General features: G+C 53.7%; 13 protein-coding genes across 13 annotated transcripts; 8 read left to right on the top strand and 5 right to left on the bottom strand.

Annotated features, from left to right (window-relative positions):
* Positions 1 to 920: 920 nt before the first annotated feature.
* M406DRAFT_265386 (putative carboxypeptidase S1) lies at positions 921 to 3,600 on the top strand (the record flags this gene model as incomplete). Its single annotated transcript, XM_040917730.1, has 13 exons — positions 921 to 1,058; positions 1,124 to 1,284; positions 1,417 to 1,439; positions 1,566 to 1,661; positions 1,752 to 2,006; positions 2,181 to 2,209; positions 2,266 to 2,321; positions 2,517 to 2,652; positions 2,729 to 2,818; positions 2,908 to 3,076; positions 3,162 to 3,319; positions 3,398 to 3,428; positions 3,536 to 3,600. 13 exons carry the CDS (start codon positions 921 to 923, stop codon positions 3,598 to 3,600), a joined length of 1,407 nt encoding a protein of 468 aa, XP_040772931.1.
* Positions 3,601 to 5,397: 1,797 nt separating this feature from the next.
* Positions 5,398 to 5,601, top strand: M406DRAFT_20525 (uncharacterized protein; the record flags this gene model as incomplete). Its single annotated transcript, XM_040915460.1, has 1 exon — positions 5,398 to 5,601. A coding segment is annotated over one exon (204 nt), but the record flags the coding sequence as incomplete, so codon positions are not given.
* Positions 5,602 to 6,551: 950 nt separating this feature from the next.
* Positions 6,552 to 7,898, top strand: M406DRAFT_282056 (aldo/keto reductase; the record flags this gene model as incomplete). The annotated part of the gene is made up of 4 exons (XM_040918467.1): positions 6,552 to 6,649; positions 6,767 to 6,944; positions 7,097 to 7,665; positions 7,753 to 7,898. Coding segments are annotated over exons 1-4 (957 nt in total), but the record flags the coding sequence as incomplete, so codon positions are not given.
* M406DRAFT_358157 (YjgF-like protein) lies at positions 7,855 to 9,015 on the bottom strand. Its single transcript, XM_040923812.1, has one exon. It carries the CDS (start codon positions 8,783 to 8,785, stop codon positions 8,330 to 8,332), a length of 456 nt encoding a protein of 151 aa, XP_040772934.1. The 5' UTR covers positions 8,786 to 9,015; the 3' UTR covers positions 7,855 to 8,329.
* A 556-nt stretch (positions 9,016 to 9,571) lies between these two features.
* Positions 9,572 to 11,212, top strand: M406DRAFT_342630 (aldehyde dehydrogenase; the record flags this gene model as incomplete). The annotated part of the gene is made up of 3 exons (XM_040921791.1): positions 9,572 to 9,688; positions 9,734 to 10,014; positions 10,081 to 11,212. 3 exons carry the CDS (start codon positions 9,572 to 9,574, stop codon positions 11,210 to 11,212), a joined length of 1,530 nt encoding a protein of 509 aa, XP_040772935.1.
* A 181-nt stretch (positions 11,213 to 11,393) lies between these two features.
* M406DRAFT_266661 (3-hydroxyanthranilic acid dioxygenase) lies at positions 11,394 to 11,957 on the bottom strand (the record flags this gene model as incomplete). The annotated part of the gene is made up of 1 exon (XM_040917817.1): positions 11,394 to 11,957. The coding sequence occupies one exon, from the start codon at positions 11,955 to 11,957 to the stop codon at positions 11,394 to 11,396; it is 564 nt and encodes a 187-aa protein (XP_040772936.1).
* A 612-nt stretch (positions 11,958 to 12,569) lies between these two features.
* On the top strand, positions 12,570 to 14,563 carry M406DRAFT_358158 (uncharacterized protein). Its single transcript, XM_040923813.1, has 3 exons — positions 12,570 to 12,671; positions 12,770 to 13,724; positions 13,840 to 14,563. The coding sequence occupies exons 2-3, from the start codon at positions 12,871 to 12,873 to the stop codon at positions 14,399 to 14,401; spliced, it is 1,416 nt and encodes a 471-aa protein (XP_040772937.1). The 5' UTR covers positions 12,570 to 12,671; positions 12,770 to 12,870; the 3' UTR covers positions 14,402 to 14,563.
* A 144-nt stretch (positions 14,564 to 14,707) lies between these two features.
* M406DRAFT_295677 (enolase C-terminal domain-like protein) lies at positions 14,708 to 16,061 on the bottom strand (the record flags this gene model as incomplete). The annotated part of the gene is made up of 3 exons (XM_040919205.1): positions 14,708 to 15,455; positions 15,550 to 15,661; positions 15,776 to 16,061. The coding sequence occupies 3 exons, from the start codon at positions 16,059 to 16,061 to the stop codon at positions 14,708 to 14,710; spliced, it is 1,146 nt and encodes a 381-aa protein (XP_040772938.1).
* Positions 16,062 to 16,516: 455 nt separating this feature from the next.
* On the bottom strand, positions 16,517 to 18,041 carry M406DRAFT_95189 (uncharacterized protein; the record flags this gene model as incomplete). Its single annotated transcript, XM_040926293.1, has 7 exons — positions 16,517 to 16,769; positions 16,871 to 17,016; positions 17,084 to 17,139; positions 17,202 to 17,486; positions 17,559 to 17,663; positions 17,756 to 17,902; positions 17,973 to 18,041. 7 exons carry the CDS (start codon positions 18,039 to 18,041, stop codon positions 16,591 to 16,593), a joined length of 987 nt encoding a protein of 328 aa, XP_040772939.1. The 3' UTR covers positions 16,517 to 16,590.
* A 603-nt stretch (positions 18,042 to 18,644) lies between these two features.
* M406DRAFT_358160 (aldolase) lies at positions 18,645 to 20,144 on the top strand. The gene is made up of 3 exons (XM_040923814.1): positions 18,645 to 19,262; positions 19,378 to 19,470; positions 19,539 to 20,144. The coding sequence occupies exons 1-3, from the start codon at positions 18,805 to 18,807 to the stop codon at positions 19,972 to 19,974; spliced, it is 987 nt and encodes a 328-aa protein (XP_040772940.1). The 5' UTR covers positions 18,645 to 18,804; the 3' UTR covers positions 19,975 to 20,144.
* A 1,593-nt stretch (positions 20,145 to 21,737) lies between these two features.
* Positions 21,738 to 23,949, top strand: M406DRAFT_358162 (uncharacterized protein). Its single transcript, XM_040923815.1, has 4 exons — positions 21,738 to 21,788; positions 21,882 to 22,144; positions 22,216 to 22,868; positions 22,979 to 23,949. The coding sequence occupies exons 1-4, from the start codon at positions 21,760 to 21,762 to the stop codon at positions 23,774 to 23,776; spliced, it is 1,743 nt and encodes a 580-aa protein (XP_040772941.1). The 5' UTR covers positions 21,738 to 21,759; the 3' UTR covers positions 23,777 to 23,949.
* Positions 23,950 to 24,115: 166 nt separating this feature from the next.
* On the bottom strand, positions 24,116 to 25,943 carry M406DRAFT_348077 (glycoside hydrolase family 5 /Carbohydrate-binding module family 1; the record flags this gene model as incomplete). The annotated part of the gene is made up of 4 exons (XM_040922358.1): positions 24,116 to 24,558; positions 24,651 to 24,865; positions 24,949 to 25,563; positions 25,750 to 25,943. The coding sequence occupies 4 exons, from the start codon at positions 25,941 to 25,943 to the stop codon at positions 24,242 to 24,244; spliced, it is 1,341 nt and encodes a 446-aa protein (XP_040772942.1). The 3' UTR covers positions 24,116 to 24,241.
* Positions 25,944 to 27,074: 1,131 nt separating this feature from the next.
* On the top strand, positions 27,075 to 27,796 carry M406DRAFT_324302 (uncharacterized protein). Its single transcript, XM_040919851.1, has 2 exons — positions 27,075 to 27,440; positions 27,542 to 27,796. The coding sequence occupies exons 1-2, from the start codon at positions 27,291 to 27,293 to the stop codon at positions 27,578 to 27,580; spliced, it is 189 nt and encodes a 62-aa protein (XP_040772943.1). The 5' UTR covers positions 27,075 to 27,290; the 3' UTR covers positions 27,581 to 27,796.
* The last annotated feature ends 51 nt before the right edge of the window (positions 27,797 to 27,847 follow it).

Genomic DNA, 27,847 nt, shown 5'->3' on the forward strand with positions numbered 1-27,847 from the left:
AATACGCATGGAAAACTTGAAGGAACAAGGTGATCTTCCATGTGCCCACTGACACCCAATGATTTCGGCATTCAAGCTTAATGGCATGTGGACCTGGCGTGAAACTTACACGGTTGATCCCATCCGCTTGGTTATGTTGACCATGCCCAAAAAGGGAGGTCGCATGAACAACCAAGCCCATGGACGACCCCATTGATGAACCACTCGGCGGTTCCTAGGCCTTGCCGAGCTGCCATTCGCGGATTAGCCCGTCTCCGCCGTATGGACCTTATTTCGACCTCCTCGATCTGCAAGGTGTGGAATTGTGCTATGTAGCGTAGTTAGAACACCCAAGCCCCATACCTTTCAAAGCAAAATCATGAGAGAATGCCTCAGCTGACCCTGCCTTGTCGCTGGTGTCGTAATTACTAAGTATGTTTCCAGCCAAGGTTCCGCCCATTTGCACGACTGCGAAAAGGATACCTTCTCAAAGTGGCAGTCCGTTCCTGGCAATCACGACAGCGCTCGCACAGCCCTTGGATTATGGGACTCAGAAGTAGGCAGAAGGTAGGAAGGAAACAATGCATGGTAGCTGCTCAAATGTCGAGCTTGCGTCTTGGCGGTGCAAGGCCTCGTATCTGGTCCAGGTGGGCGCTCGAGATGTAATTAGATCAAGTATATGAGGCCCCGAGGTCACCCCGTTGACCTCTCTTTCTTCTCTCTCTCTCTCTCTCTCTCTCTCTCTGTCTCTCTCTCTCTCTCTTTTCTCTCCCATCCCGTTGCGCCTTCCCACGCTCGAGACCAGTCAAGCGGGCACATCAGACCCTTCTGATCGACTCAGCCGTCCTTTCTTCACTTACTTAAGACGAGACGCACTGTTTCGGTAATTCAACAAGATGTCTCTCAGGATCCTGGCTTCCCTGGGCCTCGCCAGCCTGGCGATGGCTGCTCCCAAGTCGCAGAGCTCCGAGGGCCTTCACAAGAGGTACCTCGAGACGCGCGGGGATGTGGAGTACAATGTCTTCAAGCGCGCTGGTGACAAGACTTCTCTGGCCTACGTGGAGAACTCTGGCATCTGCGTCAGTATTTCCAGCATTATTTGTTTTCTCTTTCCATTGACGATGAGTTACTAATACCCACATAGGAGACGACCCCGGGTGTGACCACCTACTCGGGCTACCTCGATGCCGACCTGAACTCGTTGAGCACCATGCACATGTGGTACTGGTTCTTTGAGGCCCGCGCCAATCCCACCACAGCTCCTCTGGTTCTCTGGCTCAACGGTGGCCCTGGATGCTCTTCCATGTAAGCCACGCAACACTTTCCTTGTTCAGTGGGCGTCTACTTTCGTTGTGCTCTCGGGCACCACAAACTGGACCTAAAAAAAAAAAAAAGGAAAAAAAAAGGAGTTTACTGACGTGATGATTTTCCCTACAGGATTGGTCTCTTCCAGGAACACGGTTCGTGCTTTGCTTCGCCCTTTCCAACTACGAGATCTGTTCCCAGGAAAAGCTGGGCTACTATTGCTCCGAGCTTGGTGCACCCTCTCAATGAATTGAGAAATACTGACATTTGACTACCTCTAGGACCATGCCACTTCGTCAACGGCTCCACCGAGCCCAGCCTGAACGAGTACTCCTGGAACAACGTCGCAAACATGCTCTACGTTGACGAGCCCATCGGTAAGCCTTTTCTTACCCTTCTCCTTCTCTCTTACCGCCTTAGTCCCCGACTCTTTCAGAAATAGCGACTAACCCTTGCTCTTTCCTCAGGTGTCGGCTTCAGCTACGGAACCGACTCGGCAACCTCGACCGTCACCGCGGCCGAGTATGTCTGGCAGTTCCTGCAGAACTTCTACGCCGCTTTCCCCACATATGAGAGCCGTGACTTTGCCCTCTTCACCGAGTCGTACGGTGGACACTATGGCCCGGAGTTCTCGAGCTACTTCCAGTCGCAGAACGCCCAGATCGAGGCCGGCACTATTGATGGAGAGGTCATTAACCTGATTGCTCTTGGCATCAACAACGGTACGTCTTAACTTCTGGTGGTGGTGGTGTTGGTGTTGTGTAGCGCAATTTTGGTCCTTGGTGGACAGTGCGTGAACGAGTGGACGTGTCCAAACGACGGACCGGCGGTTTGGAGAACGTATTCTAGTGCATCACACCCTCATCGAACGCTCGTGTATGCTGACAGTCTAATAGGATGGATCGACCCCGAGCTGCAATACCAGGTTTGTTAACATTCAGTCGTGGTGGCTGGACCGAGAACTGATCTTGTACTCTCTAGGCTTACCCCATCTTCGCCTACAACAACACCTACAACCAGCTCATCACTCTCAAGCAGTATGAGAGCTACATGTGAGTGGAGTTTTTGTGTTGGGGGCGCCGTTTCACTGAAAGGAGAGGCTTGCTAACGCTGTTAATTCTTCAAGGGATGCTTGTACGTATAGCCTGACCCAAGACGGGCCTTCGCGCGAGTCATCAAATCATGACGAGAGATATCTTGACGCTGCCCAAATTGTACCAAACATACATCAGACTAACGAATTTTGTCTTGGTAGACACCGAGGACTGCGTTCCCGCCTACGCTAGCTGCACTGGTCTTACTGGCAACAACGCCGCTTGCCTGTCTGCTGGAAGCACCTGCTCGTCCGCCACCGAGACACCTATCGAGGTAGGCCAGTCCTTCGTCCTCTTATCTTCCATGTTTGTACAAGTTATAGAAGACGCGTACTAACTGTGTAAAACAGGAGGCCAACAACTTCAACGTCTATGACGTCCTCGAGCCCCGGAGCGATGAGAGCACCGACCCGCCAGAGACCTACGCAGACTACCTCGCGGTAAGCCTCTTTCTTCGTCCACTTCGCCAAGCGTTGACGCTACTGAGGACATCATGAATTAATCACCGCATATTTGTGTTCTTGAACAGGAGTCCTCCGTCATGACAGCCATTGGCGCGCAGACGGACTACCAAGAGTGCCCGACCGGCCCGTACGCCAAGATCGTCGCCACTGGAGACGAGGCCCGGTCCTTCCTAGAGCCCCTTGCCGAGGTGGTCCAGAGCGGTGTCAATGTTCTCATCTGGGCTGGTGATCTGGGTAAGCAAACTCCCTAAAGAAGAAGAAGAAAGAAACAAAGAGGAGAAAGATGGTGAAGAACGAATCTAAGCTAACTATCTCTTAGACTGGATTTGCAACTGGTATGGTAGCCAGCTTGTGGTGAACAACCTCAACTACACGGATGCGGCCGAGTTCCAGGCCACAGAGCTTTCTGAGTACACGGTCGATGGCGTCTCGGGAGGCCAGTTCAAGAGTGTTGGCAACCTGAACTTCCTGCGTGTGGTACGTATTATCTTATCGTTTGAATTTTGTAGACCGTCGAAGGAACTCCATGCTGACTTTTTTTCTTCTTCTTTTTAGTATGAGGCCGGACACGAGGTTCCCTACTACCGTAAGTTTTGTCGACTGCAATACATGACATCTCCCTCCTCCCCCCGGATGCAACCAATAAAAAAAGAAGACGATTTTCAGTGGCTAATCAAAAATCGGAACATACAGAACCCGTCGTCGCCCTCCAGGCCTTCACGCAGATGCTCCAGGATGGTGTCATCAGCTCGACCTAAGCAGTGGTGGTGCCTTGCAGGCTCCGAAACCTGAAGCATTGGCCGACGAGAAGCTTGCGTTGACCGGGGGCCAAGTTCGTTTAGAGCCCGCGGGACCAGGTGTCAAACCAACCTCGAGCGCCAGTGTCAATTTTGAGAGTTCATGTACATATTTGGTATCTCGTAATTATATCGATGCATTCCAACATGCTTGTATGTGTGTGATTTGGCGTGAAGATGATTGTATTTGTGGCGGTAGGAGACGTTGTTCAGGGAAGGTGGCAAGTAGCTCAAGCAGGTTTAGTCATGGCCGCCTCTCCCTCCCTCCACAGCAGCCTTTTCTTCGTTTTTCTTGTTTCTCTAATTCTCCCTTTTCGACGTTGCAGATACAATCTGCTTTATTGACCAACCTCATTAACCTCTTACCACAGCAGATTCTTGCTTCGATACAGTGGGTCGTCCAGGGATTAGTAATGCCCTGCCAGACAGAAGATGGCATGAAATGGTCCTCCTGGTCGCCTGACGTTGCTACGAAAACGAGAAAACGGAAACTATGCATGCATCTACGTAGAAAAATGAATATAACATAACACAAGCATACGCTCTGTGTGGATACACAAAGACTGGCGGGGGGAAGGTCTGCTGTCTTGTCTGGTGAGTGGGTCCCCGTTTCACGATGGCGATCAACCACTGTGGATGTCAATGGCGATGGCAAGCACCCTTAACTGGTGAGGAGGAGGCTTTCCGGGTGGATTGACCCGGTCTGGCACGGAGCCTACGTTTTGACGGTATGTGTGATGAAGTCAATTCCTAGATTAAGTTGGGAATAATTTTGGGATGGTTGAATTATTAACGATGGTGGTGCTGGCAAAGAGACGGAAACGAGATGAGAAGTCATCCATCTAGCGCCAAGCAACCGGACGGCTTGAAAAATAAGACGAGAATGAGCTCGATGACAGATGTACCACGCAAGAATGGTCTATAACTATAACAAATCAATTATCATGGTGCTTGCAGATTATAGAGAGAGAGATCAATACCGCCCAAGTGAGGCCGGGATCCGCAAGGAGAGTGTTACATCTGGCGCTTAGCTTTGGCGATCATTCGTATCAAGCAGAGGGCCCCTGACAGAGGCTGCAACACCAAGGTTGACCTACCGACAAGAACACCGCGGTGGGGTTGTAAGATCTGCGAATTTGGAGGAGAAAGGGAGGAGGGAGGAGGTGAATCGGATGTACGGCTATTCAGTGTGTGCTGTGCGTGTGCTCGATCCAATAAGTGACCAAGGATGGCTCTGCAGGAGACCGTCACACGTCACAATCACACCCTCTTCTTTCCCTCTCTTCCTGCACCGAAAACAAGCCTCCTCTTTTGTCCGTTCGCTCGCTAATTGCTGGTCAATCTTTCTATTATTCTTATTTCCCTTTTCTTTTCGCTCCTCCTTGCAGGCCGGTCCCGAGAAAAGCATTCAGGCAGACCTTACATAATTTTGGGGTTTTAATCTTCGTGGCATCTCACTGCCCCACTACCCATCGCTCCTGCTGTCGTTGCGCTGGGCGCTCAACCCCGAAAGAAAACAGAGAGAACCCTCACGATCTTCGCTCCACCTAAAGTCAGCCACCGGAGCAGGGACAACATTTGAGCAAACCGAGAAGGAGAAAAAGAAAACAAGAAAGAGTTGCTTCCTTTGTCAACAAGCCGAGATCGAGAGATTATACAATATTACCCCCAAGGACGAAGTCTTCTCTCCTCAACACCATCAAAATGTCGTCAGTAGGCTTCGTGCAGCTCTCCACCGCGATCGACGCGCGCGACGCCATCAGCCCTTCGGACGCGTTGGCGGACCTGACGCTGGGGATCCTCTGGGCCTCGACCTTTTACGCCATCGGGATGATCTGGACCGTGCTGTCGCTGATCGACAGGTGGCGGGGCCCGCACGGCACGGGAGAGATCAACTTCATGTCTGTCATTGCGGCGATTATCCTTTCTGTTCCGTGGCCGGTTGTGTTGATTATTACGATGGTGATGTGAGGGAAAGGGGGCCGGGGAAGAAAATGTTTAGGGCTTGGTGTTGGTGGATGCGGGAACCAAAGTGCTTGGATGGGGGTAGTTGACGAATCCACAGAGAGAGGGGGAAAGAGGGATGGTGCGCCATTGGGCAGTCTTGCTCCAGCAAGGTACGGCAACAAGATGATGGTCGCGATCGGAGTCTGACCCGAGGTGCTCGTACAGATGGAGTCTGTGAGGCAGGAAATTTGTCCGTGGTCGTTGCTCTCTCGTACGGGCAAGGCGGAGTTGGAGTCATCATGGCGGTGATGCTGCGTCAGGAATGATGTGAGTGTTGGACCTGAGACCCGTCATTCAGCTCCAATCAACCAAGTTCTTGTGGCGTTTCCTTTTTATTCCTTTTATTGGTTGTTCAGACTATTGGCCAATTCGAATACTATTCTCTTCTTGAATACTTCATTTGTCTCTTGCTTACTGCGAGCAGCCCATCCATGCGCCGCCATGAGCCAAGATGCCCGGACTGGCTATGCGCAAGAGAATTCGCATGTTCTGATCAATTTTGCGACACGCCCTGTCTGCTTCTTCTATGCGGTAAAGTTAAACGAAGGGTGACGTACAGTGCACTACTGCACAGTGATCCATCTCAACCTTCTCACTCGAACCGGCAATAATTCAGCGGGATTGATTTAGTCATGCTTCGGATTTAACCAGTGCGGTGTTGATAAGACACACGTTACGTTCCCGATGCGCGCGAGACCCGCTGCGGCTTGCCTCTTATTGGATCCAAGTAGTTGCCGTTACCCACACTCAGGTTGAATTATTCAGCCGGAGCGGCATGATGTCGCCATCACCACTGCTGCTGCTGCCGTAGGCCGAAAATAATTACCCCAAAGTTTACCCAAACATCCTACCCTTCCCAGCAACAACAAAAAGTAGCCGAGTCACACAACATATCAGGCTATACCGAAATACATAAAGTACAAACACACATACCTCACCATGGCTGCCAACATTCCATCCTTCAAACTCAACAATGGCGTCCTCATGCCCTCAGTGGGAATGGGTACGTGATTTAACAATTACATCCGTTTCCTTCCATGAGCCCTGCACAACCACAGTTAACCCCGTCCCTTTCCTCCTCGCAGTCTATGACGTACTGACAAACACAACAACGCGGCAGGATGCTGGATGGGCAGCCCCGGCAGCGGAGGCAAGGTCTACGGGATGTGTCTCAACGCCATCAAGGCTGGCTATCGTCATTTCGATACTGCGGATGGCTACCAGAACGAGGAGGACGTCGGCAAGGCCTTGCGCGACTCGGGCCTCCCTCGTGAGGAGTTTTTTGTGACGACCAAGCTGTGAGTAGCAGCACCTTCCCCTCCACAGCGACCCCCTTGCCTTTCTCCTCTCATCAGCGTCTTTATCTGTGCCTTTCCTTTTTTTTCTTTTTTTTTCTTGGTTTTTTTTGTCTTCTTTCAAGCCTTCTAACCACACGCACAAACAATCAAAGAAACAACAAGGACCACCACCAGGTCGCCGCCGCCTTCCAAAAATCCCTCGAGACTCTTGGCACAGAGTACATTGACCTGTATCTCATGCACTGGCCCCAGGCCATTCGGGATGGCCAGACCCTGCAGCCGGACGAGAGCCCCACCATCCATGAGACCTGGGCCGAGATGGTCAAACTCCTCGACACGGGCAAGGTTCGCGCCCTCGGCGTGTCCAATTTTGGTGTGCCCCTGCTGAAGAAGCTGCTGGGCGATGACACCACCACCACCACCTCCTCCTCCGTCGTGGTGCCCGCTGTCAACCAGGTCGAGCTGCACCCGCTGCTGCCGCAGACGGCGTTGCAGGAGTTTTGCTCAGCGCGCGGCATCGTGCTGACGGCGTACTCACCCATCGGACAGCCCCAGGCTGGGACGGTGTCCCCTGTGCTGTCGGACGAGACGATTGTCAAAATCGCCAAGAAGCACGGCGTGGGCGAGGGCCAGGTTGTTTTAAGCTGGGCTGTGCAGCATGGGATCGTCGTGGTGCCCAAGAGCGAGAACCCGGAGCGGATGAAGAAGAACATTACGGCAAGTCGAACCCAGGCCCGCCCCGCGCCACCGACACATAGAGAGCACCTTGTGTTGTTTTGAAGAAGCAAGATTGACTGACAAGAGTAAGGGGGGAAACAGCTCGTGCAACTCGATGATGACGACTTGAAGGCCATTGATGGGATCCACAAGGAGAATGGCAAGCACCGTAGCCTCCTGCATTACCATAGCGAGAGCGGTACGGTCTTTGGATGGACTTATGAGCAGATGGGTTGGGGGATGGTTCCTGGAGGTATGGGCAAGGCGGCTTGATTCGTCCGACTGGAAAGGATTTGAGAGACAGCATGCTCAGGGGAGACGTTGAATCATAGCATTTTCAGTCGAGACACCTCCCTCCTGTGCTTGATGAGGGAGTCCTTGGCTTCGTCTACCCGACGGTGAACCTGTCTCAGGAGCCTCTTCTTGTCTCCAGATATAGATGCGAGGCTAGTCTGCTGCTGCTCGTCAGTGCTAATGCTGCTGCTGCAGTGCAGAGATCATCGCGCTAGCGCATCGAGAGAAGAACACGTTACAAGGGTTCCTTCATATCCCTTAAAGCCCAGACCCAGCCGTCCTTGAATCACTCGCCTTTCCCCTCCTAGTCTGGCAGCGTTTATAGCTGAAGTTGCTCTCTTCTCTGGTCTTCATCCAACCACCCAAGTCATCCTTCACTCCGCCACCAGTGCCTGACACTTGATCTCGACATTCAGCCTCACATTCGGCAGCGCCGCAACCTGCACGCACGTCCTGGCCGGAGCCTTGGCCTTGTCCGGCCAGCACTTATTCCACTCCGCATTCATAGCAGCGTAGTCACTCATGTCCGTCAAAAACACAGTAGCATCCACCACACTCTCGAGTCCCCGCGCGCCATCCGTGGCGCCGCGGATGATGGTCTCAATGTTGCGTAGCACGGCGGCCGTCTGGGCGCCGCAGTCGAGCTTGAAACCGTTGCCGTCTGGAGAAGGCTCGCAGCCCTCGTAGGTACCGTCGCCTCGGCGGGAGGAGGTGCCGGACACGAAGAGCAGGCGGCTGGTGGAAGGGGCGGTGCGGGCGTGTGGGTAGTTGGCGAGGCCTTGGGCTCGTTCGGCGGGCAGAAAGAAGCCTTGTCCGTTTGGTGATGCCATTTTCAGGGAGGGGTGTGTATATTGAAGGGAAGGAGGAGGAGGGGGAAATTGGTATTGTAATTGTTAAGCAAGTTGAGAGGTGAGAGTGGTGGAGATCTTCTTTAGTTGATGGATGATAAGAAGTGTCTCCGTGCTAGGTTTGGCATTAATCTCAGATCATTTGTCTTCTCATTGGTCCCTTCATACTGAAGATCCAAAATATAAGAGGAGAACCGAGAGCGTAAAAAAGGGTGGTGTAGTATCGCATCAAAGAGGGGGACTCACTCATCTGCCGGGCCGGAATCTTTTCCTCGACGATGTGATGATGTGTTGCGCTTGCTTTGGGCACATATTGCGCCGAGCATCCGTCTTCCGCTCCTGCTTGGCTTCCTGATCTTCCGATTGGTTCTGGGTGCCCTGTCATTACCGCTTTGGGAGGAGCTTTTGGGACCATAGCGGGGTAGCTATCGCGGAAGCGGAATGTTTAGGCGGGGTCAGCGATGCTTTAGGGTGTGAAGTTCGAGGCCTAAACGCCAAGTTTCAGTGTTCAGGGCCTGAAAAGGGAGACCGATAGAGAGGGAGAGACCTGTAGAGGGCCTGTGAAGCCAGTAAAAGATATAGGGGCCACCCGTCGGCAACAACACCTGCAACGTTGAATAACCGCCAGTAGGCGGTCCTCTTACGCAAAGTACGAGAAATACTTTCATGACTTGACGACTACCCGTCTGTTCAAGGATTGATATTTGCTCAGATTTTGAGCCTCGATCAGAGAAGTCAAGACCTGGTGGATTTTGATCTCAAGTCACGATGGTCACCCTGGATCTGGACCAACCATCCCACAGCAGCAGCGCCCTGGACGCGCTCTGGGCAGCCAACACGCCTGAAAAGGCCACCGCCCTCCTCGAGAACCTCAATGGCAAGCCAGTCACCCTCGAGCACTTCACCAACAATAAATTCACCACCGCAGAGTCGTCAAGGTACATAGACTCGTTCGAGCCCAAGACTGGAAAGCTCATTGCCAGGGTCCCATGTGCCTCAGCCGACGAGGTCGACGCCGCCGTCAGCGCTGCCAGGGCTGCCTTCCCAGCATGGAGCAAGACACCGCGGGCAGAGCGCTCACGTCTGCTTCGTAGGGTCAGCGAGATTATTGCTGAGAACCGGGAGCTGTTTGCGGTCTGGGAAAGCCTTGACCAGGGCAAGACGCTGGAGCGGGCGAGGGTCGAAGTGGACAGGGCGGTATCGAATTTCGCGTGAGGAACTACCCAGATGATTCCATCTCCATTCAAGAAAGCTGACCATGGACCCCCATGTTCTAGATACTTCTCCACATTCATCCTGCACGAGTCCACATCAGCCAGGATGGTCGACGGCGTGGCCCTCACGTATGAGCACCGCAGCCCCGCGGGCGTGTTCGTCCTCATCTCGCCCTGGAACATGCCGCTCTACCTCCTGACGTGGAAGATCGCCCCCTGCCTCGCCTTTGGCTGCACCGCCGTCGCCAAGCCCAGCGAGGTCACCAGCATGAGCGCCTTCCTGCTCGCCTCCGCCCTGGGCCGCGCCGGCCTGCCCGCTGGCGTCATCAACGTGCTGTTTGGCGACGGCGCCACCACCGGCGCGGCGCTCGTGGCCCACCGTGACGTCCAGGGCGTGTCCTTCACGGGAGGCACCGCGACGGGCATTGCCATCCGCAGGGCCACCGCGCACCAGATCCACAAGCATGTCTCCCTCGAGCTGGGCGGCAAGAATCCCACGCTGGTTTTCGCTGACGCCATGACTGCGACCACTCGGGAAAAGACGGTGCGCACGGCGGCCATGGCGGCCTTTGAGAACCAGGGCGAGATTTGTCTCTGCGGGTCGCGCATCTACGTCGAGAGGAGCGTGTATGAGGACTTTGTGGCGGGCTTCACCGAGTATGTCACTAGACAGTACCGCGTGGGCGAGACGGTGGGCGCCGTGGTGAGCCTGCAGCACTACGCCAAGATCAGAGGATACCTTGAGATCGCACAAAAGCAGGGCATGACGTTCAATACGGGCGAGGTACCGCCCGAGATTCAGACTGGAAGTGGTGAGGGAGGAGAGCAGCAAAAAGGGTACTGGATCCAGCCTACGGTGCTGACAGGAGTGCCGGCGGGTTCGGAGCTGCTGCGCGACGAGATCTTCGGTCCGGTGGTGACGATCGTGCCGTTTGACGACGAGGAAGAGGCAGTTCGGCTGGCCAACGACAGCGAGTACGGGCTTGCAGCGGTGCTGCTGACGACGGACGGTGGGCGGATGAGGAGGGTGGGCGAGCAGCTGCAGGCAGGGTTGGTGTGGGTGAACTGCTGGCTGGTGAGAGAGCTGGGCACGCCTTTTGGAGGCATGAAGAACTCGGGCACGGGGAGGGAGGGCGGCGAATACTCGAGGGATGTGTTTACGGTGGCACGTACGGTGCATCTAGCTACGGTGTAGGAAAGAATTATCATAAGCTTTACCAAGACCAGCCGGCTTCTTGAATTTGATTTGCAGCGCCTAGATGGAATTTCACCCGAGATGTTCCCTATAGACATCTTCACCCACTTACACACTCAAACATAACACATATCCGGCTGTTCCGGCATCTCGTCAAAACCCATCCACTGCCACGAACTCTTCACTGCGGATCCTCCACCTCCCCACAGACAGGACACTTCCTCACGCTCTCGTTCTCCCTCCAGTGATTGATCAGCGGCTTCAGCTGCGTCCCCAGATCCGTGCAGTGGAACGCCTCCTCCCGAATCACAGTCGGCCTCTCGTGCCCGCCCTTCTTGCAGTACCACCGCAGGCGGTCGAGGCTCCCCTCGGGCCGCACGCGCTCCATGACCAGGCCGATGGTGTCTGCGAAACGGCACGGGTTGTGCGGCGTGTTGCCTGGCAGCAGGAACATCTCGCCTTCCTTGATCTCGACGTCCTTGAAGGCCTCGTTCCCCTGGGCGTCCGTCTCGACGACCTTGAGGCACATGGCACCCTTGAGCTGGTAGAACCACTCCTCGGTCTCGTTGATGTGGTAGTCATTGCGCGTGTTGGGCCCGCCTACGACCATGAGGACCATGTCCTTGCCGCTGAAGAGGCAGTAGTTGTTTACGGGGGGCTGGAGGAGGGATTCGTTCTGGGTGAGCCAGGAGGCGAAGGCCATGGGCGGGGGGAGGGGTTGGGGTGATGATGTGTTGCTGGCCATTCTCGTTATATTTCCCTGATTTGGTCGTGTCTGGAGTTTGTCTTCAATAATTGATGATGGCTTGGTGGAGTGAATAAGTTTTCTTTTGTTGCGAGGCGAGTTTACTTGAGATGAGTGATTGGATAGTAGAGATGATGAAGTGGTTGACTTCGTGCGGCAGACGTCGGCATACCTCTTGACCACTTTTTATTCTTATTCCCCCGTCTTTCCAAGTAGCCTTTGTAGTCAGAGCCTGTGACATGAAAACGGTCTTGGCTCCCAGCGGATATGCAGCGGGCTCGTTAGAGGCACATGGGCCTCCCTGGCTCTCTAGACTCCAGTACTGCCACTGAGACCGCCCATCAGAGGAGCCTACTCAATTTTGACTTACAGAGGTAAACCCTGGGCCCTGATCCTGGCAACTTGATTTGGGTTGCGCTGCCTGCTTCCCTACAGGGTGCAGCTTCCGCCATGGACCCCGCCAACGCCTAAACAACGGGTCCTAGCAATCACTAACCTTCCGCCGCCGGTCCACCCTCTCTTTACATCCGAACTGCGCGGAAGCGGAAGACATTCGAGTGGTCCTACCGCGATGCTCCTCACCAGGAACTCCGCCATGGGCAACAATGGACGATGATCAGAACAAGGAGATTTAGGTTTGGCTGGGGGAGGGGAAGATACGCTTTTCCTTTCCAAATCTTGTTTTCCCTAATCCTTCTCCTCTCCTCGATAACTGTTCGTGGTAGCATTTCCTCCTCCTTCTTCCCTTTCTGCTTTCTCAACCCCGTTCATATACTCCTTGACATATACATAACTGAGTTTCTTAACCATAGGAAGACGAGCTGTGGAATTTGATACCTGATACTGACCACTTTGAAATAAATACTTCCCTCCTTCTTACACATACTGGCCAACTAGTGGACGGCGATCAACCATGGCACCAACCATGATCACAAAACCCTCCAGCTGCGAATGCTGCTCGGCAGGATCATCCTCCCACTCCGCTTCCTCCTCTTCTCCCTCCTCCTCCTTACCTGGATCTGGTGTCGCGACGCCTCTGACAAGCACCAGTGGCTCACCACCAACCCAATCACACGCTGCCCACCACGCCCACCGCCAAATCACAGGCGAGTCTCTCTACAGGATCGACCTACACACACACATCATGCCCTCTTCGCTCCCAGACCTCTCCTCCATCGCGTCAGAAATCAACGACAAAGACGATGATGGCGCCACTGCCGACTACCCCTGGCCAGACTTCCGCCCTTGTACCGACGGCAGCGGCGACATCGACATGTTTGTCGGTGGCTCGCACTTCCGCCGCGTCCAGCCCAACTGCTACGACCCCAAGGCCAGGACCGCCGAGATGGACGCCGCAGGGGTGGACGTGCAGGTGCTGTCGACGGTCCCGCTGCTCTTCTGCTACGACGCGCCCGTTGGACGCGCCACTGCCCTGGCCAGGTCGCTGAACGACCACATTGCTGCTATCGTCCGCGCCGAGCCGGACAGATTCGTCGGGCTGGCGACAGTGCCGCTGCAGAATGTGGACGAGGCCGTGGCGGAGCTGAGAAGGGCGAGGGAGGTTGGGCTGGTGGGCGTGCAGATTGGGACTTCGGTGCCTCTTGCGGGCGGGCGGGAGATGGACCTGGATGATGAGAGGCTGGGGCCGTTCTGGGCTGCGTGCGAAGAGCTGGATATGGCTGTCTTTGTGCACCCGCTGGGGTACTCGTGGAAGAAGGAGAACGAGGCGAGATGGGGCAAGTTCTGGGGGAGCTGGCTCGTCGGCATGTAAGTTATCTTCTTGGGGACAGGGACGGGGACGGGGGCAACAAGACACTTTTCCCAGGTCGTAGGAGTATAGGAAAGGGGAACGACGACAACTAACCACAGAGAAAACAAATAGGCCCTGCGAGACAGCCCTAGCCATGCACAACCTCACGTCCTCTGGCGTGTTCCTCCGCCACCCCAGCCTCCGCCTCTGCTTCGCCCACGCCGGCGGCGCGTTTCCAGCCCTCCTCGGCCGCATCCAGCACGGCTTCGACTGCCGACCCGATCTGGTGGCGCACTCGGCCCAGGGCATCACCCCCACCGCGCATCTCGCGTCCGGGCAGAACATCTGGATCGACAGCCTCGTGCACGACCCGGACCTGCTGGACTATGTGCTGCGCAAGATCCCATCGGCGAATATGGTCTTGGGGAGTGACTATCCTTTTCCGCTGGGCGAGGTGCCCACGGCGGGGGAGATGCTGATTGGTGCGGCCAAGGGGGCTCGGGGTCTGGATGGGTTCATGACCTGGGAGCAGAGGGCTGGGGTCCTGGCGGGGAATGCCATCCGGCTGCTGGGGCTGGGGACTGCATTTCAGGAGCGGTATGAGCAGCGGTTTGCAGAATTCCAGAAGAGGACACAAGTTGGTTCGTGTGAGGGTGTGAGAGAGAGAGAGAGAGAGAGGTGTGTTGCCCCGTGAAGAGTCGTCTATGCTGGGTTTGGGATGGATGATGCTTTGGGAAATGGCGCAGTTTGTTCGCGGTCTGACCTGTATTCATATATCAAGTTGATGATGAGATGGGATTATTGTGAGTCGATACCCTGGAACAACTACAAGAATGCAAACTACGCATATGATTATAAGTTGAGGAAGCTCACTGAGCTCGTTCTATCTGACCCCCATCAGTCTTTGCGAGCTACCTGTCCACTTCTTACTGCGAGGCATCATACTGAATCTGCTTACCAGTTACTTTTCAATCTTTACCTGTGTACTTGGTAACCTCCATCACCACTCCCGAATCTCCCCACCTGGCCCAATAAAACCGGGGCTCACCCACGCCGCAGCGCCCTTGGACAAGGCCCTCACCTGCTCTTCGTCCACCTCGATGCCCAGGCCAGGCCCCGTCAGCATCTCGATATACCCATCCTTGACATTCCACACCTCGGGGTTCTTGGTATAGCTCGTCAGGTCCTGCGCCCCGGCATTGTAATGAATCCCTAGGCTCATCTCCTGGATGGCGAAGTTGGGGCAGGTCAGATCCACCTGGCAGTTCGCAGCCAGGGCGATGGGGCCCAGGGGACAGTGCGGCGCCAGGGCGACATCGTACGCCTCCGCCATGGCCGCGATGCGCTTCAGCTCCGAGATGCCCCCGACGTGCGAGATGTCCGGCTGCAGGATGTCGACGCACCCGGCCTCGAGAAAGGGCTTCACGTCCCACCTGCTGTGGAGGCGCTCGCCCAGGGCGATGGGCACGCTGGTCTGGTCGGCCAGGGTCTTGATGCCCGCGAGGTGCTCGGAGAGCAGCGGCTCCTCGACGAATAAAGGCTGGTGCGGCTCGAGGAGCTTGACGAGTTGTTTGGCCATGGGCTTGTGCACGCGGCCGTGGAAGTCGACGCCGGCGTCCAGGCCTAGGTCTCGCACTGCTTTGACTCTTTCGACGCAGGCGTCTAGGGCGGAGGGGGAGTCCAGCCAGCCTAAGTCTTCAGTTCCGTTCATCTTGATGCAGTTGAAGCCTTGGCTCTTTCTTGCTTTTCTATCGAGAAGGGGATCATCATGAAAGCGAGTCAGTGTGAGATTCTAGGTTAGAAGGTCATCAGAGAGACGGTGCTGTTCTGATAGAGACTTACACTTCCTCTGCCACATTACTTGGACGATTACCTCCGATCCAAGCATATACTCTGAGCTTGTCACGGACCTTGCCCCCCAGCAGCTGATAAATGGGCACACCAAGTTTGCGAGCTACAACAGAGCAAGAAAAAAGAGAAGATAAATTTCAATTAGCGGACTTGGCTCCCACCATGAGGGAAAAAAGTCATAACAATCAATAAAAATTGAAAAGGGACAAAGACAAACCCTTCAGATCCCACAGCGCAATATCAATACCAGCCAAAGCGCTCATGAACACAGGCCCACCCCTGTAAAAGGACGTCCGCCAGCACATTTGCCAGATGTGCTCGATGTCATCGGCCTCGAAGCCAATGTACCGGTCGAACCAGGCGTCCAGACAGCCCTCGACGGCCTGTGTGTGGCCCTCGAGGGTGGCCTCGCCCCAGCCTGTGTTGCCGGCGTCGTCGGTAATCTTGACGAAAAGCCAGCGCGGGGGGACGCGGAAGTACTCCATGGATGCAATCTTGCCCATCTTGGCTGTGAGCACACGTTGTGCAGACGTTAATTGACAAAGCTTTGAAAATATGGATTGGGGAGTGAGTAAGAAAACCGAGAAATGAGTCTGTATTGTGATAAATACGTCAAAGTACAAATAGTCTGTCTTTGCATGTCGGCTCGGAGGTGAGGGGGCTCATGAATACTACGATTCATGTGGATTCCTGAAGGCGGGGGCGGAGAAAGACCCGCATCTTTTTTTTTTTTTTGCGGAGGTTGAATTCACCGTTTTTCACTTACCCCGATCTACAAAGAAGTCTGTCCTCGTGCTTGTGATGTAATTTGTCAAGCCTGTGTGGTAATTGAGACACTTCTTCGCTCTGTTCGCCCCTCAAATCCATGCCACGATCAAGTAGTAATTATCTCGTGAATCCGTGTGGCAATTAAAAAGACTCTACAAGGAAGTTTTCGCTCGACTTACGTTGATAAGAATCTCAGCGAGAATCCTTTCATGCTACATAGATTTTTAGATGCAGTACACAGATGATGAAAGAATTTCAAAGTATCTACGAGTCGATCCCACGAGCCTTCTTGTTCTGCGCCTTGAACTTTGCCAGGGCCTCCTCCAGCACGCCAGGCTTTGCATCCCCAAAGATGTCGATTCCCAATCTGGCAGGCAGATTATAGCGGTGGTTACGATCAAGGGCTTCGATCTTGTTGAACACATCCGGAGGAAGCTCGAAGACTGCCCTATGGTGTCAGCTTAGGAGAACAAGAGCAAGAGGAGAAGAAGCAGACACAGAATCAATGCATGTAGAAAGAGGGGGAGGAAAGAGTAAAACATACCCTCCAGGTTGGATTTAATCCGTGCAGGCGTCACCGATTTCGTCAACACCACGATATCTCGCTGCACGACCCAGCTGAGGACCACCTGCGCCGGTGTCTTGCCCAGCTTCTCAGCAGCCTCGATCACGACTGGATCTTCGATTGCCCTGGATGTTCCGTAATCAGTTTATACCCTCGAGAATTCTCCATCTCAGGACATACATGCGCACTCACTTGGGAAGGCCATAGATATTGTTGCCCAGGGGACTATACGCCTGCACGACAATGCCCTACGCAATAAACAGACATTCAGCAGTTTGTCCAATAATCATCGATCACTGGGGAGATTCACCTTGTCGTGGCAGTACTTGACAAGATCTGGCTGTGCAAAGTAAGGGTGCAGTTCGACCTGGCTCGCGGCGGGCTTGATCTCGGCTGCATCCCAGATCTCCTCGATCTTGGCCGCCGTGAAGTTAGAGACGCCAATAGTCTTGAGCTTGCCCTTCTTGACGAGGGCCTCCATGGCCTTCCAGGTCTCGAGGAGGGGCACATCGACAATGTCCATGCCGTAGGTCTCCTCGTTGATGGGAAAGCGCTCCGTCTCGTTAATCTTGCGGAAGGCGACGGGCCAGTGAATCTATTTTTACGTGTATTAGTGATGAGGAACATTTCCACGAAGGGCGTATGGATCACGAGTCTGCTCACGTACAAGGTAGAGGTCGAGGTAGTCGGTCTGGAGGTCCGCGAGGCTCGCGTCGACTGCCTTCTCGACGTCCTCGGCCTTATGATGGGTGTTCCATAACTTGCTAGTCAACTATCATTTCCAATGGGGCTCGTCAGCTTCCTGCATTGGACAACTATGATGATCTGAGGAGTCAATCCAGTTAGACCAGAAAATTTACTGACGAAGATGTTCTTGCGGTCGACGCCGGATGCCTTGATGGCATCGCCGACCTCCTTCTCATTGTCGTACGCAGCTGCAGCATCGATATGGGTGTAGCCAGACTTGAGAGCCACCTCGACGGCCTCCTTGACCTCGTTCGGCTTGGATTGCTAAATGATAGCAGCACTGTCGTCAGTGTTGCTGAATTCAACCAAGAATTCATCGAGAAGACCTTCTCACCCAAGTCCCGAGTCCCACAGCCGGAATCTCCAGCCCATTATTGAATTTCAACTTCTGTGCGAGGGGCATCTTTGAGAGAAAAATAAGCAATGGGCTAACCAACAAGCACAGTGACTAACAAATCGAGCTTATAATCTTACCTTGTCTCATAGAATCTGGCGTATACTTTTTTTCTCTTCTTTATTTCTTCTATTCTTCCTTTTCCGTCTCTTGCTCTCAACAAAGTTTCCAGATAGCTTCTCCTCCATCTTGAAACAACCACACGTAAGCAAGTGAGGAGATCACATCATGGTTACTGAATGGATACAAAGAGTGGGTCCCGTCACAGCACCACGCGTACATGTAGGAATTGTGCTCTGCGTCGAACCGCTCCTTTCCGCTATAGCCCGGGAATGCGAATGTCTCTTCTCTTTGATGGGATTAATACCCGGGCAAACGTAGAACCCGGATCTACATAGTATACAAGTCCTTTGGGCCGTGCACCGAAGTCGGGGGGTGGACTCTAACCTTTGGTAGTCCTTTTTGGACAAGAATGTTCGGAAAGTCTGTGGGGGTACAATTTTGGGGCCATTTCGGCTTAGAAGGCCCCGAGCACGGCTCCACGATAACAATTCAGTCGAGGATCGATCATACCATAGTAATCATGTGTACACACACCAGACTCATCAGATTCGTTCGACAACACTGACGAGCAAGTGTTTCTTTTTCGCTGCATCCCATTCTTTCCTTCGCTTCTACTTGTGCTTCTTCACCTCTCAATTTCTAAGAAATAAAAAGAAGGAAAAAAAGAAGAAATAGAAGACACCCCCTCATTAGAGTCAACCTACACACAATGTCACCTGGATCAGTACGCAGCCCTCCGACCGGAGTTTACGTCCCCGTCCCGACTTTCCTCCACCCGGCCTCGGCATCCTCAGGACTGCAAGCCAAGGTCGACGTCGAGACCCAGGTCAAGCACTCGATTTTCCTGGCCAAGAACGGCATCAGAGGTCTTGTGCTGCTCGGGTCGACCGGCGAGGCCATCCACCTCAACAAACAGGAGCGCTTCGACCTCGTCGCAGGTTGCAGGAAGGGACTCGACGATGCTGGCTTTACAGACTACCCCATCATGGCGGGCGTACTGACCAACGGCGTCGATGAGACGCTGGAGTGGCTGCACGATTATGCAAAGGCCGGCGCGCAGTGGGGGCTTGTGCTGGTGCCTGGGTACTTTGGCACGGCTGGTAACCAGGCCAACATCCAGGAATGGTACACGGTGATTGCGGATAACAGCCCCATTCCGATTCTCATGTGAGTGTATCCTGACTGAAAAACGAACCTCTACCCCGTGTTTTTGTTCATTTCCTCTTCATGCAAACCATTTGGGCACAGTAAAAGAAAAGGGCAAGACTAACAATTGTCACAGCTACAATTACCCTGGCGTTACCAACAATGTCGTGGTCGCGCCTGAGACGTACACGGCTCTGGCGCAACACCCCAACATTGTTGGATGCAAGATGTAAGAGAAGCCTGCTTTTCTTTGACAACCAATAACAATTTTTTTCTTTCTCTGACAAACCCGTGCAGGTCCCATGGCAACGTGTCTCACCACGTCCAAGTCTCTCTAGACCCAGCAATCGACCACAACAAGTTCAAAGTCTACAGCGGGTTCGGCCAGCAGCTCGGCCCTATCGTGCTCTTCGGGGCGGCAGGTGTGATCGATGGCCTCTCCGCCATCTATCCCAAGACCGTCGTCAGGCTGATGAACCTCGCCGAGAAGAGACCGGTCGAGCCTGACGCGCTGGCTGAGGTGCAGAGACTCCAGTACGTGGTTAGCAAGGCGGAGGAGTACATTGGCAAGACGGGTATTGTCGGCATCAAGGAGGCTGTCTACCGCGTGACGGGCATGGGAACCTTGGAGGGCGGCAGATTACCCCTTAAGGGGAAGTTGGCGGATGGGGAGTGGGAGAGGCTGAGGGCGCAGTATCTTGCTGATGTTGAGGCTTCTGAAAAGAGCTTGTAGCTAGAGCTCTTATAGATGTGACACGGGTTCTGGTAATCAGATGCTGCACAGGCCAATGTATCCAACGGGCACTTGATTATTTTAGCGTTGAGTCATTAACCAGCAGGCAACAGAGGCAAGTTCGAATACGATATCCGATGGCTTACATTGCAACCTTGAGTAGAAAAGAGAATAGTAGAAATTAGTGCACGGTGCTTGCTACTTGCGTCATATTCCTTATGCACGCTATCAGCCTGATACTGCCAAGACCCTTTTCTACTAGGAAACATCTCACTAATTACTGCAGTCATCATAAATGCTAGGTGGTAAGTCCTAAGTGGTAGGACTCAAGCTACTTACCGATGACCCGTGGCGTGCTGATGTGGGGTGGATTGCAAGAATACTCAAATTCAACGAGAAAGGAAAAGAAAAAAGCAGCCAAGATGAATAGCTATCCTTTCTTGCGGCTCTATTCTTGACTTCTGTTTATCACAAAGTCTATTATCTGGTCTAACAACCCGGTAACGAGTAAGAAAACACACACAGCATGACCTCCCCAACGAAGCGAGCTTCCGGTAATCACTATGCAACACCTCTCTCACTTCCCTCTTCTAGGCAAACTTTCTTCCAATATGCGGCTCAATAGTCTTCTCCACAACACGTCATACGATACTAATGCAAACCATCCTCAATCTGCTGATCTCGCTTACCAGCAGAGAAGAGCAACCTCCCCTCCATCACACTGCATCAAGCTTGTTGCCAAGACACGAGCCTGCAGAATCCTCATGTTCTCTGACTCTTGCCTACGCTTGGGGCCCGGAGGATCAAGAAACTCTGCGGGAAGATTGGTTGGCTCGCTCTGCACCTGTTAACAAAACCAGCTACTGCACATGCAGAAACATCGTCGATTCCCTAGTTTGTCCAATGGTCAGCATCATGTCTCCCCCCTCCCCCTTTAATTGTTCTGGACCCCGTGTCAGGATGTGCGCGGTGATTAGGTCTCACTTTCCCCCCCACTTCTCGGTGGCTGGCCCTCGCATATAAATATGTTCCCATCAGAAGTCTCTCCCCCACACTCCTTCGTGTCCAGGATCGAGGGCGTGTGGTCGTGTTCGTTGGTGTGGCCCCCCTTCTTTCCCTTATCGACTACTCCCCGCTGCCACACTTTCTACTCTCAACACATTCGCTCGCCGAATTTCTTGACATTGTTGATACTCGTAGCCAGGGCCACTGCTGCCCAAGATGCCTGGCAATCCCAACTGTACCTGCGTCAGCTGCACTCTGGCCTTTGGCCAGCAGCTGGCCAACATCTTCCATACCTGGACCGAGTTGAGTTCCCAGTTTGAAAAGACAATGGCCCACATAAATTATTCCATCGAGACGAGCAACTCGGCGCTTCGACAACTCCAGCCGTTCCTCGGTGGCAAAGGGGCATGTGATGGTGCCGCGACCGCCCCAAGCGGTGGCTCCCAGGTCTTCTCGCAAGCGGGATGGGAGGAAATCGAGGCTCTCGGCATCAAGTGTAGCCTCATCTTCAAGACAATGATCTTGCTGGTTCAAAGGGCCTCAGAGAGGCAGGCCTCTGAGGACTCTGAATCTGACTCTGACAGTGACGACGGCAGCGACAAGGATGAAGAGGAGGACAAGTCGGACATACTCATCGGGCCGGTGCCTGACTTGTATTCACCTAAAACGTTGGGTCTCATTTCCAAAATCCGTGGCCAGCGGAAATGGTGTGAGGCTCGCTTCAAACGCTGCCACAACCAGCTCAAATGGGTCAACAAAGGCCTTTTCGTGCAGGTTCACATGGCCAAGCTTGCACAGCTGAACAATGGGTAGCGCATCTCTCCCTTCCGTCAACTGTGTTACCATTATGTCAAAGTTTGGTAATGAATAAGTGTTTACTGATACGGTCCCCACACCCGCAGCACAACTCAGCGTCAAAATGGAGCCTTCGAGTCTGAGGTCACAATCAGATCTGCCCTGTTCTACACGCGCGGCGCACAGCTGAGATTGACCAAGAAGGGGGCCGAGAAGCAGAAGAAGAACCAACGCCGTCGAGAGCGCCTCGCGAAGAAGAGAGAGAAGGAGGAAAAAGAGGATGACAATGCTTCTACTACAAGCTCTCACACATCAGGAGAGACAGTCGTCGGTGAGACGCCCACTGTGAACCACCCGCCCGGAACAGTCGGTAAGTAATCTCATTGCCGGAGCCTTCTTACAGATGCAATGCATATCGATTAATACGTGTTGATACCATAGAATCGCCACCATCAGGCATTGCCGAGATCACTCAGGTCCAAGATGGTGTGTCTGGGAAGGGTGAGCCTGGCAACAATAGTGTAGAGTCGCCAAAGAAGCTCAACGTGGCCATGCCCGTCCAAGACACCAAGCCTGACAAGAATGTCAAGAAAAATAGCCCTAAAAAAGTGTCCTTTACGCTCAGCCAGATGAGCCAGAACCTCTCTGATATCATGGAGGAATGGACACACCGCATTTTCGGCAGGTACGATGAGTTCACCAGAGACTGGCCGAGCGATGAGCTCGAGGCCTGGGTTACCCGCGGGCGGCCGTACAGCGTGCCGATCAAGGTTCCCTTTGGCCACCGGCGCCTTCAGGCCGGTCTCAAGAACATCAACGCTGTTGGCAAAGAGACCGACCTCCGGACTTTTGGTCGGTATATAGTTGGAGGGCCGCGCACACAGTACATCGTCGACGACGTGGTGTACGCGGCCAACAAGCTGCAGAGCCGAGAGAGGGTCTGTCTGGCGTTCCGGGAACTCCTTCGCGACGATGAGGCCGACTCCTTTACCGTTGTCTTCTTCTCCATACAAAAGGAGAAAGCGCCCATCTTGCTCACGGATGTGCTGGGCCGCAAGACGAGTATCCCCTTTGAGCTCGGCAAGGAGTGGGAGGTATGTGATGCAACCTTCTTTTGGAAATCTCCCCCCCCCATCACCAATCAGAAGCACATGCATGATGATTCTGTCCGAAGGAATGCTAACAGAATAAACAATGAAAAAAGAATATAAAGGATATAATCCTGGACCTCTTTGTCTCTGTTGCTGAGATCGGACCGCATATTTTGGAAGGGCATTATGACTTTTTCAATGTCAAGGGCGAGATCGTGCTCCCCCGCCTGTGGACCGACAGCGTCAAGCCCGGTGACAGCATCAACATGAGACTCTGGCCCATGGAGCTGAACCCATTGCGGCGCTTCTACCCTCAACATCCTCCGTTCCCCTTCACCAGTAATAAGGCTGAGTCCAATAATAAGGAAATGGAGAGGCGGGCCGCGCGGCTGCATAACTGCATCATTGGGATCTCACCGGGCCCGCCTGGTCGTGCACCCCATCCTGCTCGTGTCGGATACTCTGGTGAATACCCTCGAGGCCCCCGGCCGGCGATTCGCCCTCCGCCTCCGCCAGCACCCGTCAATATGGGGCGTCCACCTGCCATGATGCCACCACCGCCCATGCGGCCATCCATGCCACCTCCGCCCATGCGACCATCCATACCGCTACGGCGGACCAAGCCATTCAGATGGCAGCGCAACCAGCTGGACGGCATGAGTCTGGCTGAGGATAAGGAGCTGTCGTTTATAGATTATGTCAGCGAGGCGGAGAAGGCCAAACGCGTTACTATTGCGGATCTCCTGACAAAGTTCACGTTTCTGACTGATGTTGTTGGCGATAAGTGTCTGGATGAGTGGAGCTGCGATTTCAGCGGGTCTGATTCTGATTCTGATTCTGGTACCGACTCCGACTACGATTCCGATTCCTCGTCGTCGTCGTCTGGAACCCATTCGATCGTGGATGATTGATGCTTGCGTGGTCTTATGTTGTTTTCTCAAAGATGGAGGGGGTTGTGATTTTGTTTTTTCTTCTATTCTTCCTATGGTCTCGTCAAATCTGTTGGTTTTCCTTGTCAGTTTGAGTTTTGTAATGAGCCATGACCTTTTCCTAGCAATATACGAATGTTCCTCACATTACAGATATATATACTATTCTCATCATGTTCAGTTAACGTGACGGCCTGTAGTAACTTAGTGCCAAAAAATTTATTACATTGCCCTATATCGCGGGACCTGTTTGTTGTACACACTCGTACAGCGTAGACGAAAATACAGCATTATTTTTGTTCCTTGCGCGTCGACAAGATTGCAGTAATGCTCTGTAGATACGGTGGTGTGCAATATATATATATGTACAGTGAAGTGAACGAGGTGCAGGTTTCCCACGTCAGAGAGCGGCCTCCCCTCTGTGGTTTTCTGTCATGCCCCCTCTCATCAGACTTTGGATGGGTATAGCGCGTCAATGGCCTCAATATGATCCACAACCATGCAGTCCCAGTTGCCCTCCTGATAGTAGACCGTGTTGCCGTCGTCTGAGGTCTCGCAGCTGCAGCTGGGGAGCGTGTCTCCGTACTGCCAGAAGCTGTCGCCGGCGATGCCAGTGCTGTTGAGGGCGTACTGTTGCCATGGGTTCTCGACGGTGCAGTTGTTTCCTCCACCGTACTCCTCGAGGTAGCACGGCTTGCCAGCCGCCACACAACCAGCCGCGTGGGTGGTGACCCAGAGATCGCCCCAGCTGTAGGGCTCAGCCCCTGAAATTTTAACAGACCTGGTCAGCACCGGCATTTGTTTTCTTCTCCTTCGCGGAGCGGGATAGTTGGCAAAAAAGGGCCAGTGAACTTACAGCTGTCGGGATACAAGTGGAACGTGCCAAAGTCCAGGGTGGTGATGTTCAGATCATCGGCCCAGGTGTAGCCGCCAGCATCGGTGGTGTAAGGGTACGACCCGTCACCTCCAGCCAGAGGTCCGAAACCCTCATCGCCCATGGTGACCATGTGGTTCGAGTCGAGAGACTTGATATATTGCGATGTGTTCGTGGCCCAGTTGTAGATGATAGAGCTGTCTGGTGTGTCAGTCACAGATTCCTTCTTCTTCTTCTTCTTCTTTCGAGCAGGAGCTGCAGAATTATGAAGGGAACGTACGTGTCACACCCAGTGCATCTGGGCTCGTTGGCCAGCTCCCACGCAAATACAGCTGTAGAGGTCTTGTACCTGCTGACAACGGCCTCAATGTATGTCTGGTACTGTCCCTGGCAGGTAGAGTCAGTGAACCAAGTAGTGGCAGAGCACCCAAAGGCCGTGGTGTAGGCCGCGATGCCGCCGTAGTCACTCCAGTTGTTCACAAAGTTGATAATGAGCTTGAGGCCGTACGTCTCGGCAGCGGCGACCACGGCGTCCAGTCTCTCCAGGCCGTACTCGCCCGTGTTGATGGTGGATCCGCTGGAGGAGAGGTACTGGAAATAGACTGTGCCGGTGGATGGGACAGAGGTGACGTCGTTGAAGCCCCAGACGCGGATGATCTTGAAGCCCGCGGTGGCCATGTGCGAGAAGACCGTGTCGACATCATCATCTGAGGTCAGGAACGAGCACCAGTAGCAGTTCGTGCCCGCGTAGTACTTGGTCACACCGTCGATGTTGAAGAGCAGCCCATCCGTGGTGGCGAAGGTGCCGCTGCTGGTGGCAGTTGAGACGGCCGATGTCGACGTCTTTGACGCGATCGAGGACGAGGTCTTGCTGGACGTCGTCACGGCAGAGGAACTAGACGTGGACAATGTTACGACGGATGCCTCTGATGAGGATGCAAGGAGATCATTCCCGCCGCCCCGCGCGTTTCCTCCTCTTCCAGACCCTTTCCGAGAACCGGGGCCAGCCCGCAACTCTAGAGGATGTAAAGAAACTACTGACGATGTGCTCGCAGTTGTCGTCGCCACCACTGAGGTGGACGTCGCCGGTGAGCTACTCGTTGCGGTCCCCGGGACACACTGGTAGTAATAAGCATTTTGTGACGAGCACTCGTAGCCAGACGTGCAGCTTGTCAGCCCAGTATAGCCGGTACCGCCGCATTGGCCATAGGCCGACTGCTGAGCCGCGGCGCCGGTGGCCAGCAGCGACAGGGCGGATGCCAGGCCCTTCCTCATGGCTGGAGAAAGATTGCGACCAACAATCCAAGAAGGGAAGTAGGATGGTTGAAAGAAAAAGAGAGAGAAAGGGACAGAAGGAGAACGCCGATGAAGGATGCTCTGAGGAGGTCAAACTCCACTCCGTGACCTGGAAACCAGCCAAAGAAGGGAACGAAGCCCAAGATATACCTTCGACGATGAACACACTCTCTTGATTTACTTACTTATTACGTTCCTGAATGGGGTCGTTTCGTTTCTAACACACCCATGTGCCCCCGTTTTATCGGCAAGGTTCCCTATATTCCTGGCGCCGCTGTGGGTCCTCGTTTGCATGTCAGTACTATTGTGTCAGCGTCCGTCCCTTAATAGGAAGCCAGCGCAAAAGAAGCATAAAACCTCCGTTCTTCTTGGCGATCGAGAGGATTCATGTTGCTGGAAATGAGCAGCTGGGAAGAACAGGTATGCCGACATCATGAAAATGTCCACCAATACCGTCGAGGGCGAGTAGGTAGCGCTACGGGTGGCGGACCGGCCTGTCACCTGAAAAGGGGTACTCGGAGCATACCGAACCGCGTCGCGCCCCATGACCGGCAAATCCGCACAACGGAGTAATGACAACAGCGCAAAGCCAGTCCAGTCTCTGATCAGATTTCTGAGAGTCGAGTCATGCAGCAGTCGGTTACCGGCAGCCTTGGATGTCTCATGAAGCCGTCATGTCCTTCAATGTCGACTGGCGTAGACATTCTTCCCAGGATGTCATGTTGAGGTTTCCCAGCCGTGAGGTCAGAGTCTGCGGAGGATCCACAACCGCCCTCTCAATCTGACCCGTGTTTCATGGAGATTATTCTGTCAAGCAAGGAGCAATAAACGATGAAGGACATTTCTTGAGGATATTCGACCCGCAGCGCGCGCAGGGCCTGATTTCCATATGACAGATTCTGGCAAGTAAAGTCATCCGATCCTGATCAACATCGAATTACAGACACATAGGGATTCACATCTCACCGTGTGCCATTTGCATGCAGACTCTCCATATTCTTTACAGGACATTGGTAGTGTCTCAGACTATCGGGGAACTGCTGCGGCCCCACGCTTTGCCGCAGTGTGACAAACAATTGGGCCTGTCAAGCTCTGGACCAGTCTCGAAGTCCACAGGCTCGAACCCATCGATGAGCTTTGTATTATGGACGAGTATGGCGTTGGCTGCGGTCCTTTTACCAGCCACTCTGACCGCATAGGTATAGAAGTCGTCCAGGCGTCTTGCCGTGATGACGATGTCAATATCCGGGAGATTGAGTCTTGGGACGGAGAGCCTCGATGGCCCCGAGGGGTAAGCTTCCACTAGTACTTTCCCACCTCGAAACGATGACTAGATTCCAAGGCGGCTCCTTCTCCCCCAAGTGTCGGTGCTGTCTGGTATTCGGCAGGAACAAGGCGGTGTCCGCCATTCTGGTGACGACCCTAGACGTAGACTCTAGTATGACGCTATATCTCGGGCGTTATGTTTTTTGTGACCTATATAGTGTTGAAGCTGCCCGGGACCTCATATTCAGCCACATTCAAGACAGGCTCAAGTTTCTGATTCTGAGTGGGAAAGTAGCACTGAGTGGACTAACCGGAGCCCGGCACGGGAAGTCGATAAACGCTTGCTTTGAGATGCCTTTCAATTGTCAATGTCGACCTATCAGTTTATTATCAGTCATCCGTGATCATCAGTTCAAGTATTCTGAAAGAGGTGGCCGAAGAGACACGTCGATGTAGGCAGGTGCCGATTCCGACCTGCCGCGAAGGGACATCTCAGTCAAATGGCGTACTTCTGGCCGAAGTGCTCATGAAGCGGTTTGGGGCCAATAGTGGGAATGTATCATTGGAAAAAATATCCCATGCAGAGACAAAGAGAGATCCTTGGGGTATCAAGGTCA

The sequence above is a fragment of the Cryphonectria parasitica genome (assembly GCF_011745365.1).
Source record: "Cryphonectria parasitica EP155 unplaced genomic scaffold M406scaffold_8, whole genome shotgun sequence".
In the NCBI taxonomy this organism is placed as follows: domain Eukaryota; kingdom Fungi; phylum Ascomycota; class Sordariomycetes; order Diaporthales; family Cryphonectriaceae; genus Cryphonectria; species Cryphonectria parasitica.

Bases quoted from the DNA above. Each gene is read 5' to 3' on its own strand.
- M406DRAFT_358158 (XM_040923813.1), top strand. From the start codon at position 12,871: ATGGCACCAACCATGATCACAAAACCCTCCAGCTGCGAATGCTGCTCG. The intron at 13,725-13,839 runs GTAAGTTATCTT...GAAAACAAATAG, and splicing joins GGGAGCTGGCTCGTCGGCAT to GCCCTGCGAGACAGCCCTAG.
- M406DRAFT_358160 (XM_040923814.1), top strand. From the start codon at position 18,805: ATGTCACCTGGATCAGTACGCAGCCCTCCGACCGGAGTTTACGTCCCC. The intron at 19,263-19,377 runs GTGAGTGTATCC...CAATTGTCACAG, and splicing joins AGCCCCATTCCGATTCTCAT to CTACAATTACCCTGGCGTTA. The intron at 19,471-19,538 runs GTAAGAGAAGCC...AAACCCGTGCAG, and splicing joins AACATTGTTGGATGCAAGAT to GTCCCATGGCAACGTGTCTC.
- M406DRAFT_358157 (XM_040923812.1), bottom strand. From the start codon at position 8,785: ATGGCATCACCAAACGGACAAGGCTTCTTTCTGCCCGCCGAACGAGCC.
- M406DRAFT_324302 (XM_040919851.1), top strand. From the start codon at position 27,291: ATGACTAGATTCCAAGGCGGCTCCTTCTCCCCCAAGTGTCGGTGCTGT. The intron at 27,441-27,541 runs CTATATAGTGTT...GAGTGGACTAAC, and splicing joins GGCGTTATGTTTTTTGTGAC to CGGAGCCCGGCACGGGAAGT.
- M406DRAFT_358162 (XM_040923815.1), top strand. From the start codon at position 21,760: ATGGCCAAGCTTGCACAGCTGAACAATGG. The intron at 21,789-21,881 runs GTAGCGCATCTC...CCACACCCGCAG, and splicing joins CTTGCACAGCTGAACAATGG to CACAACTCAGCGTCAAAATG. The intron at 22,145-22,215 runs GTAAGTAATCTC...TTGATACCATAG, and splicing joins CCACCCGCCCGGAACAGTCG to AATCGCCACCATCAGGCATT.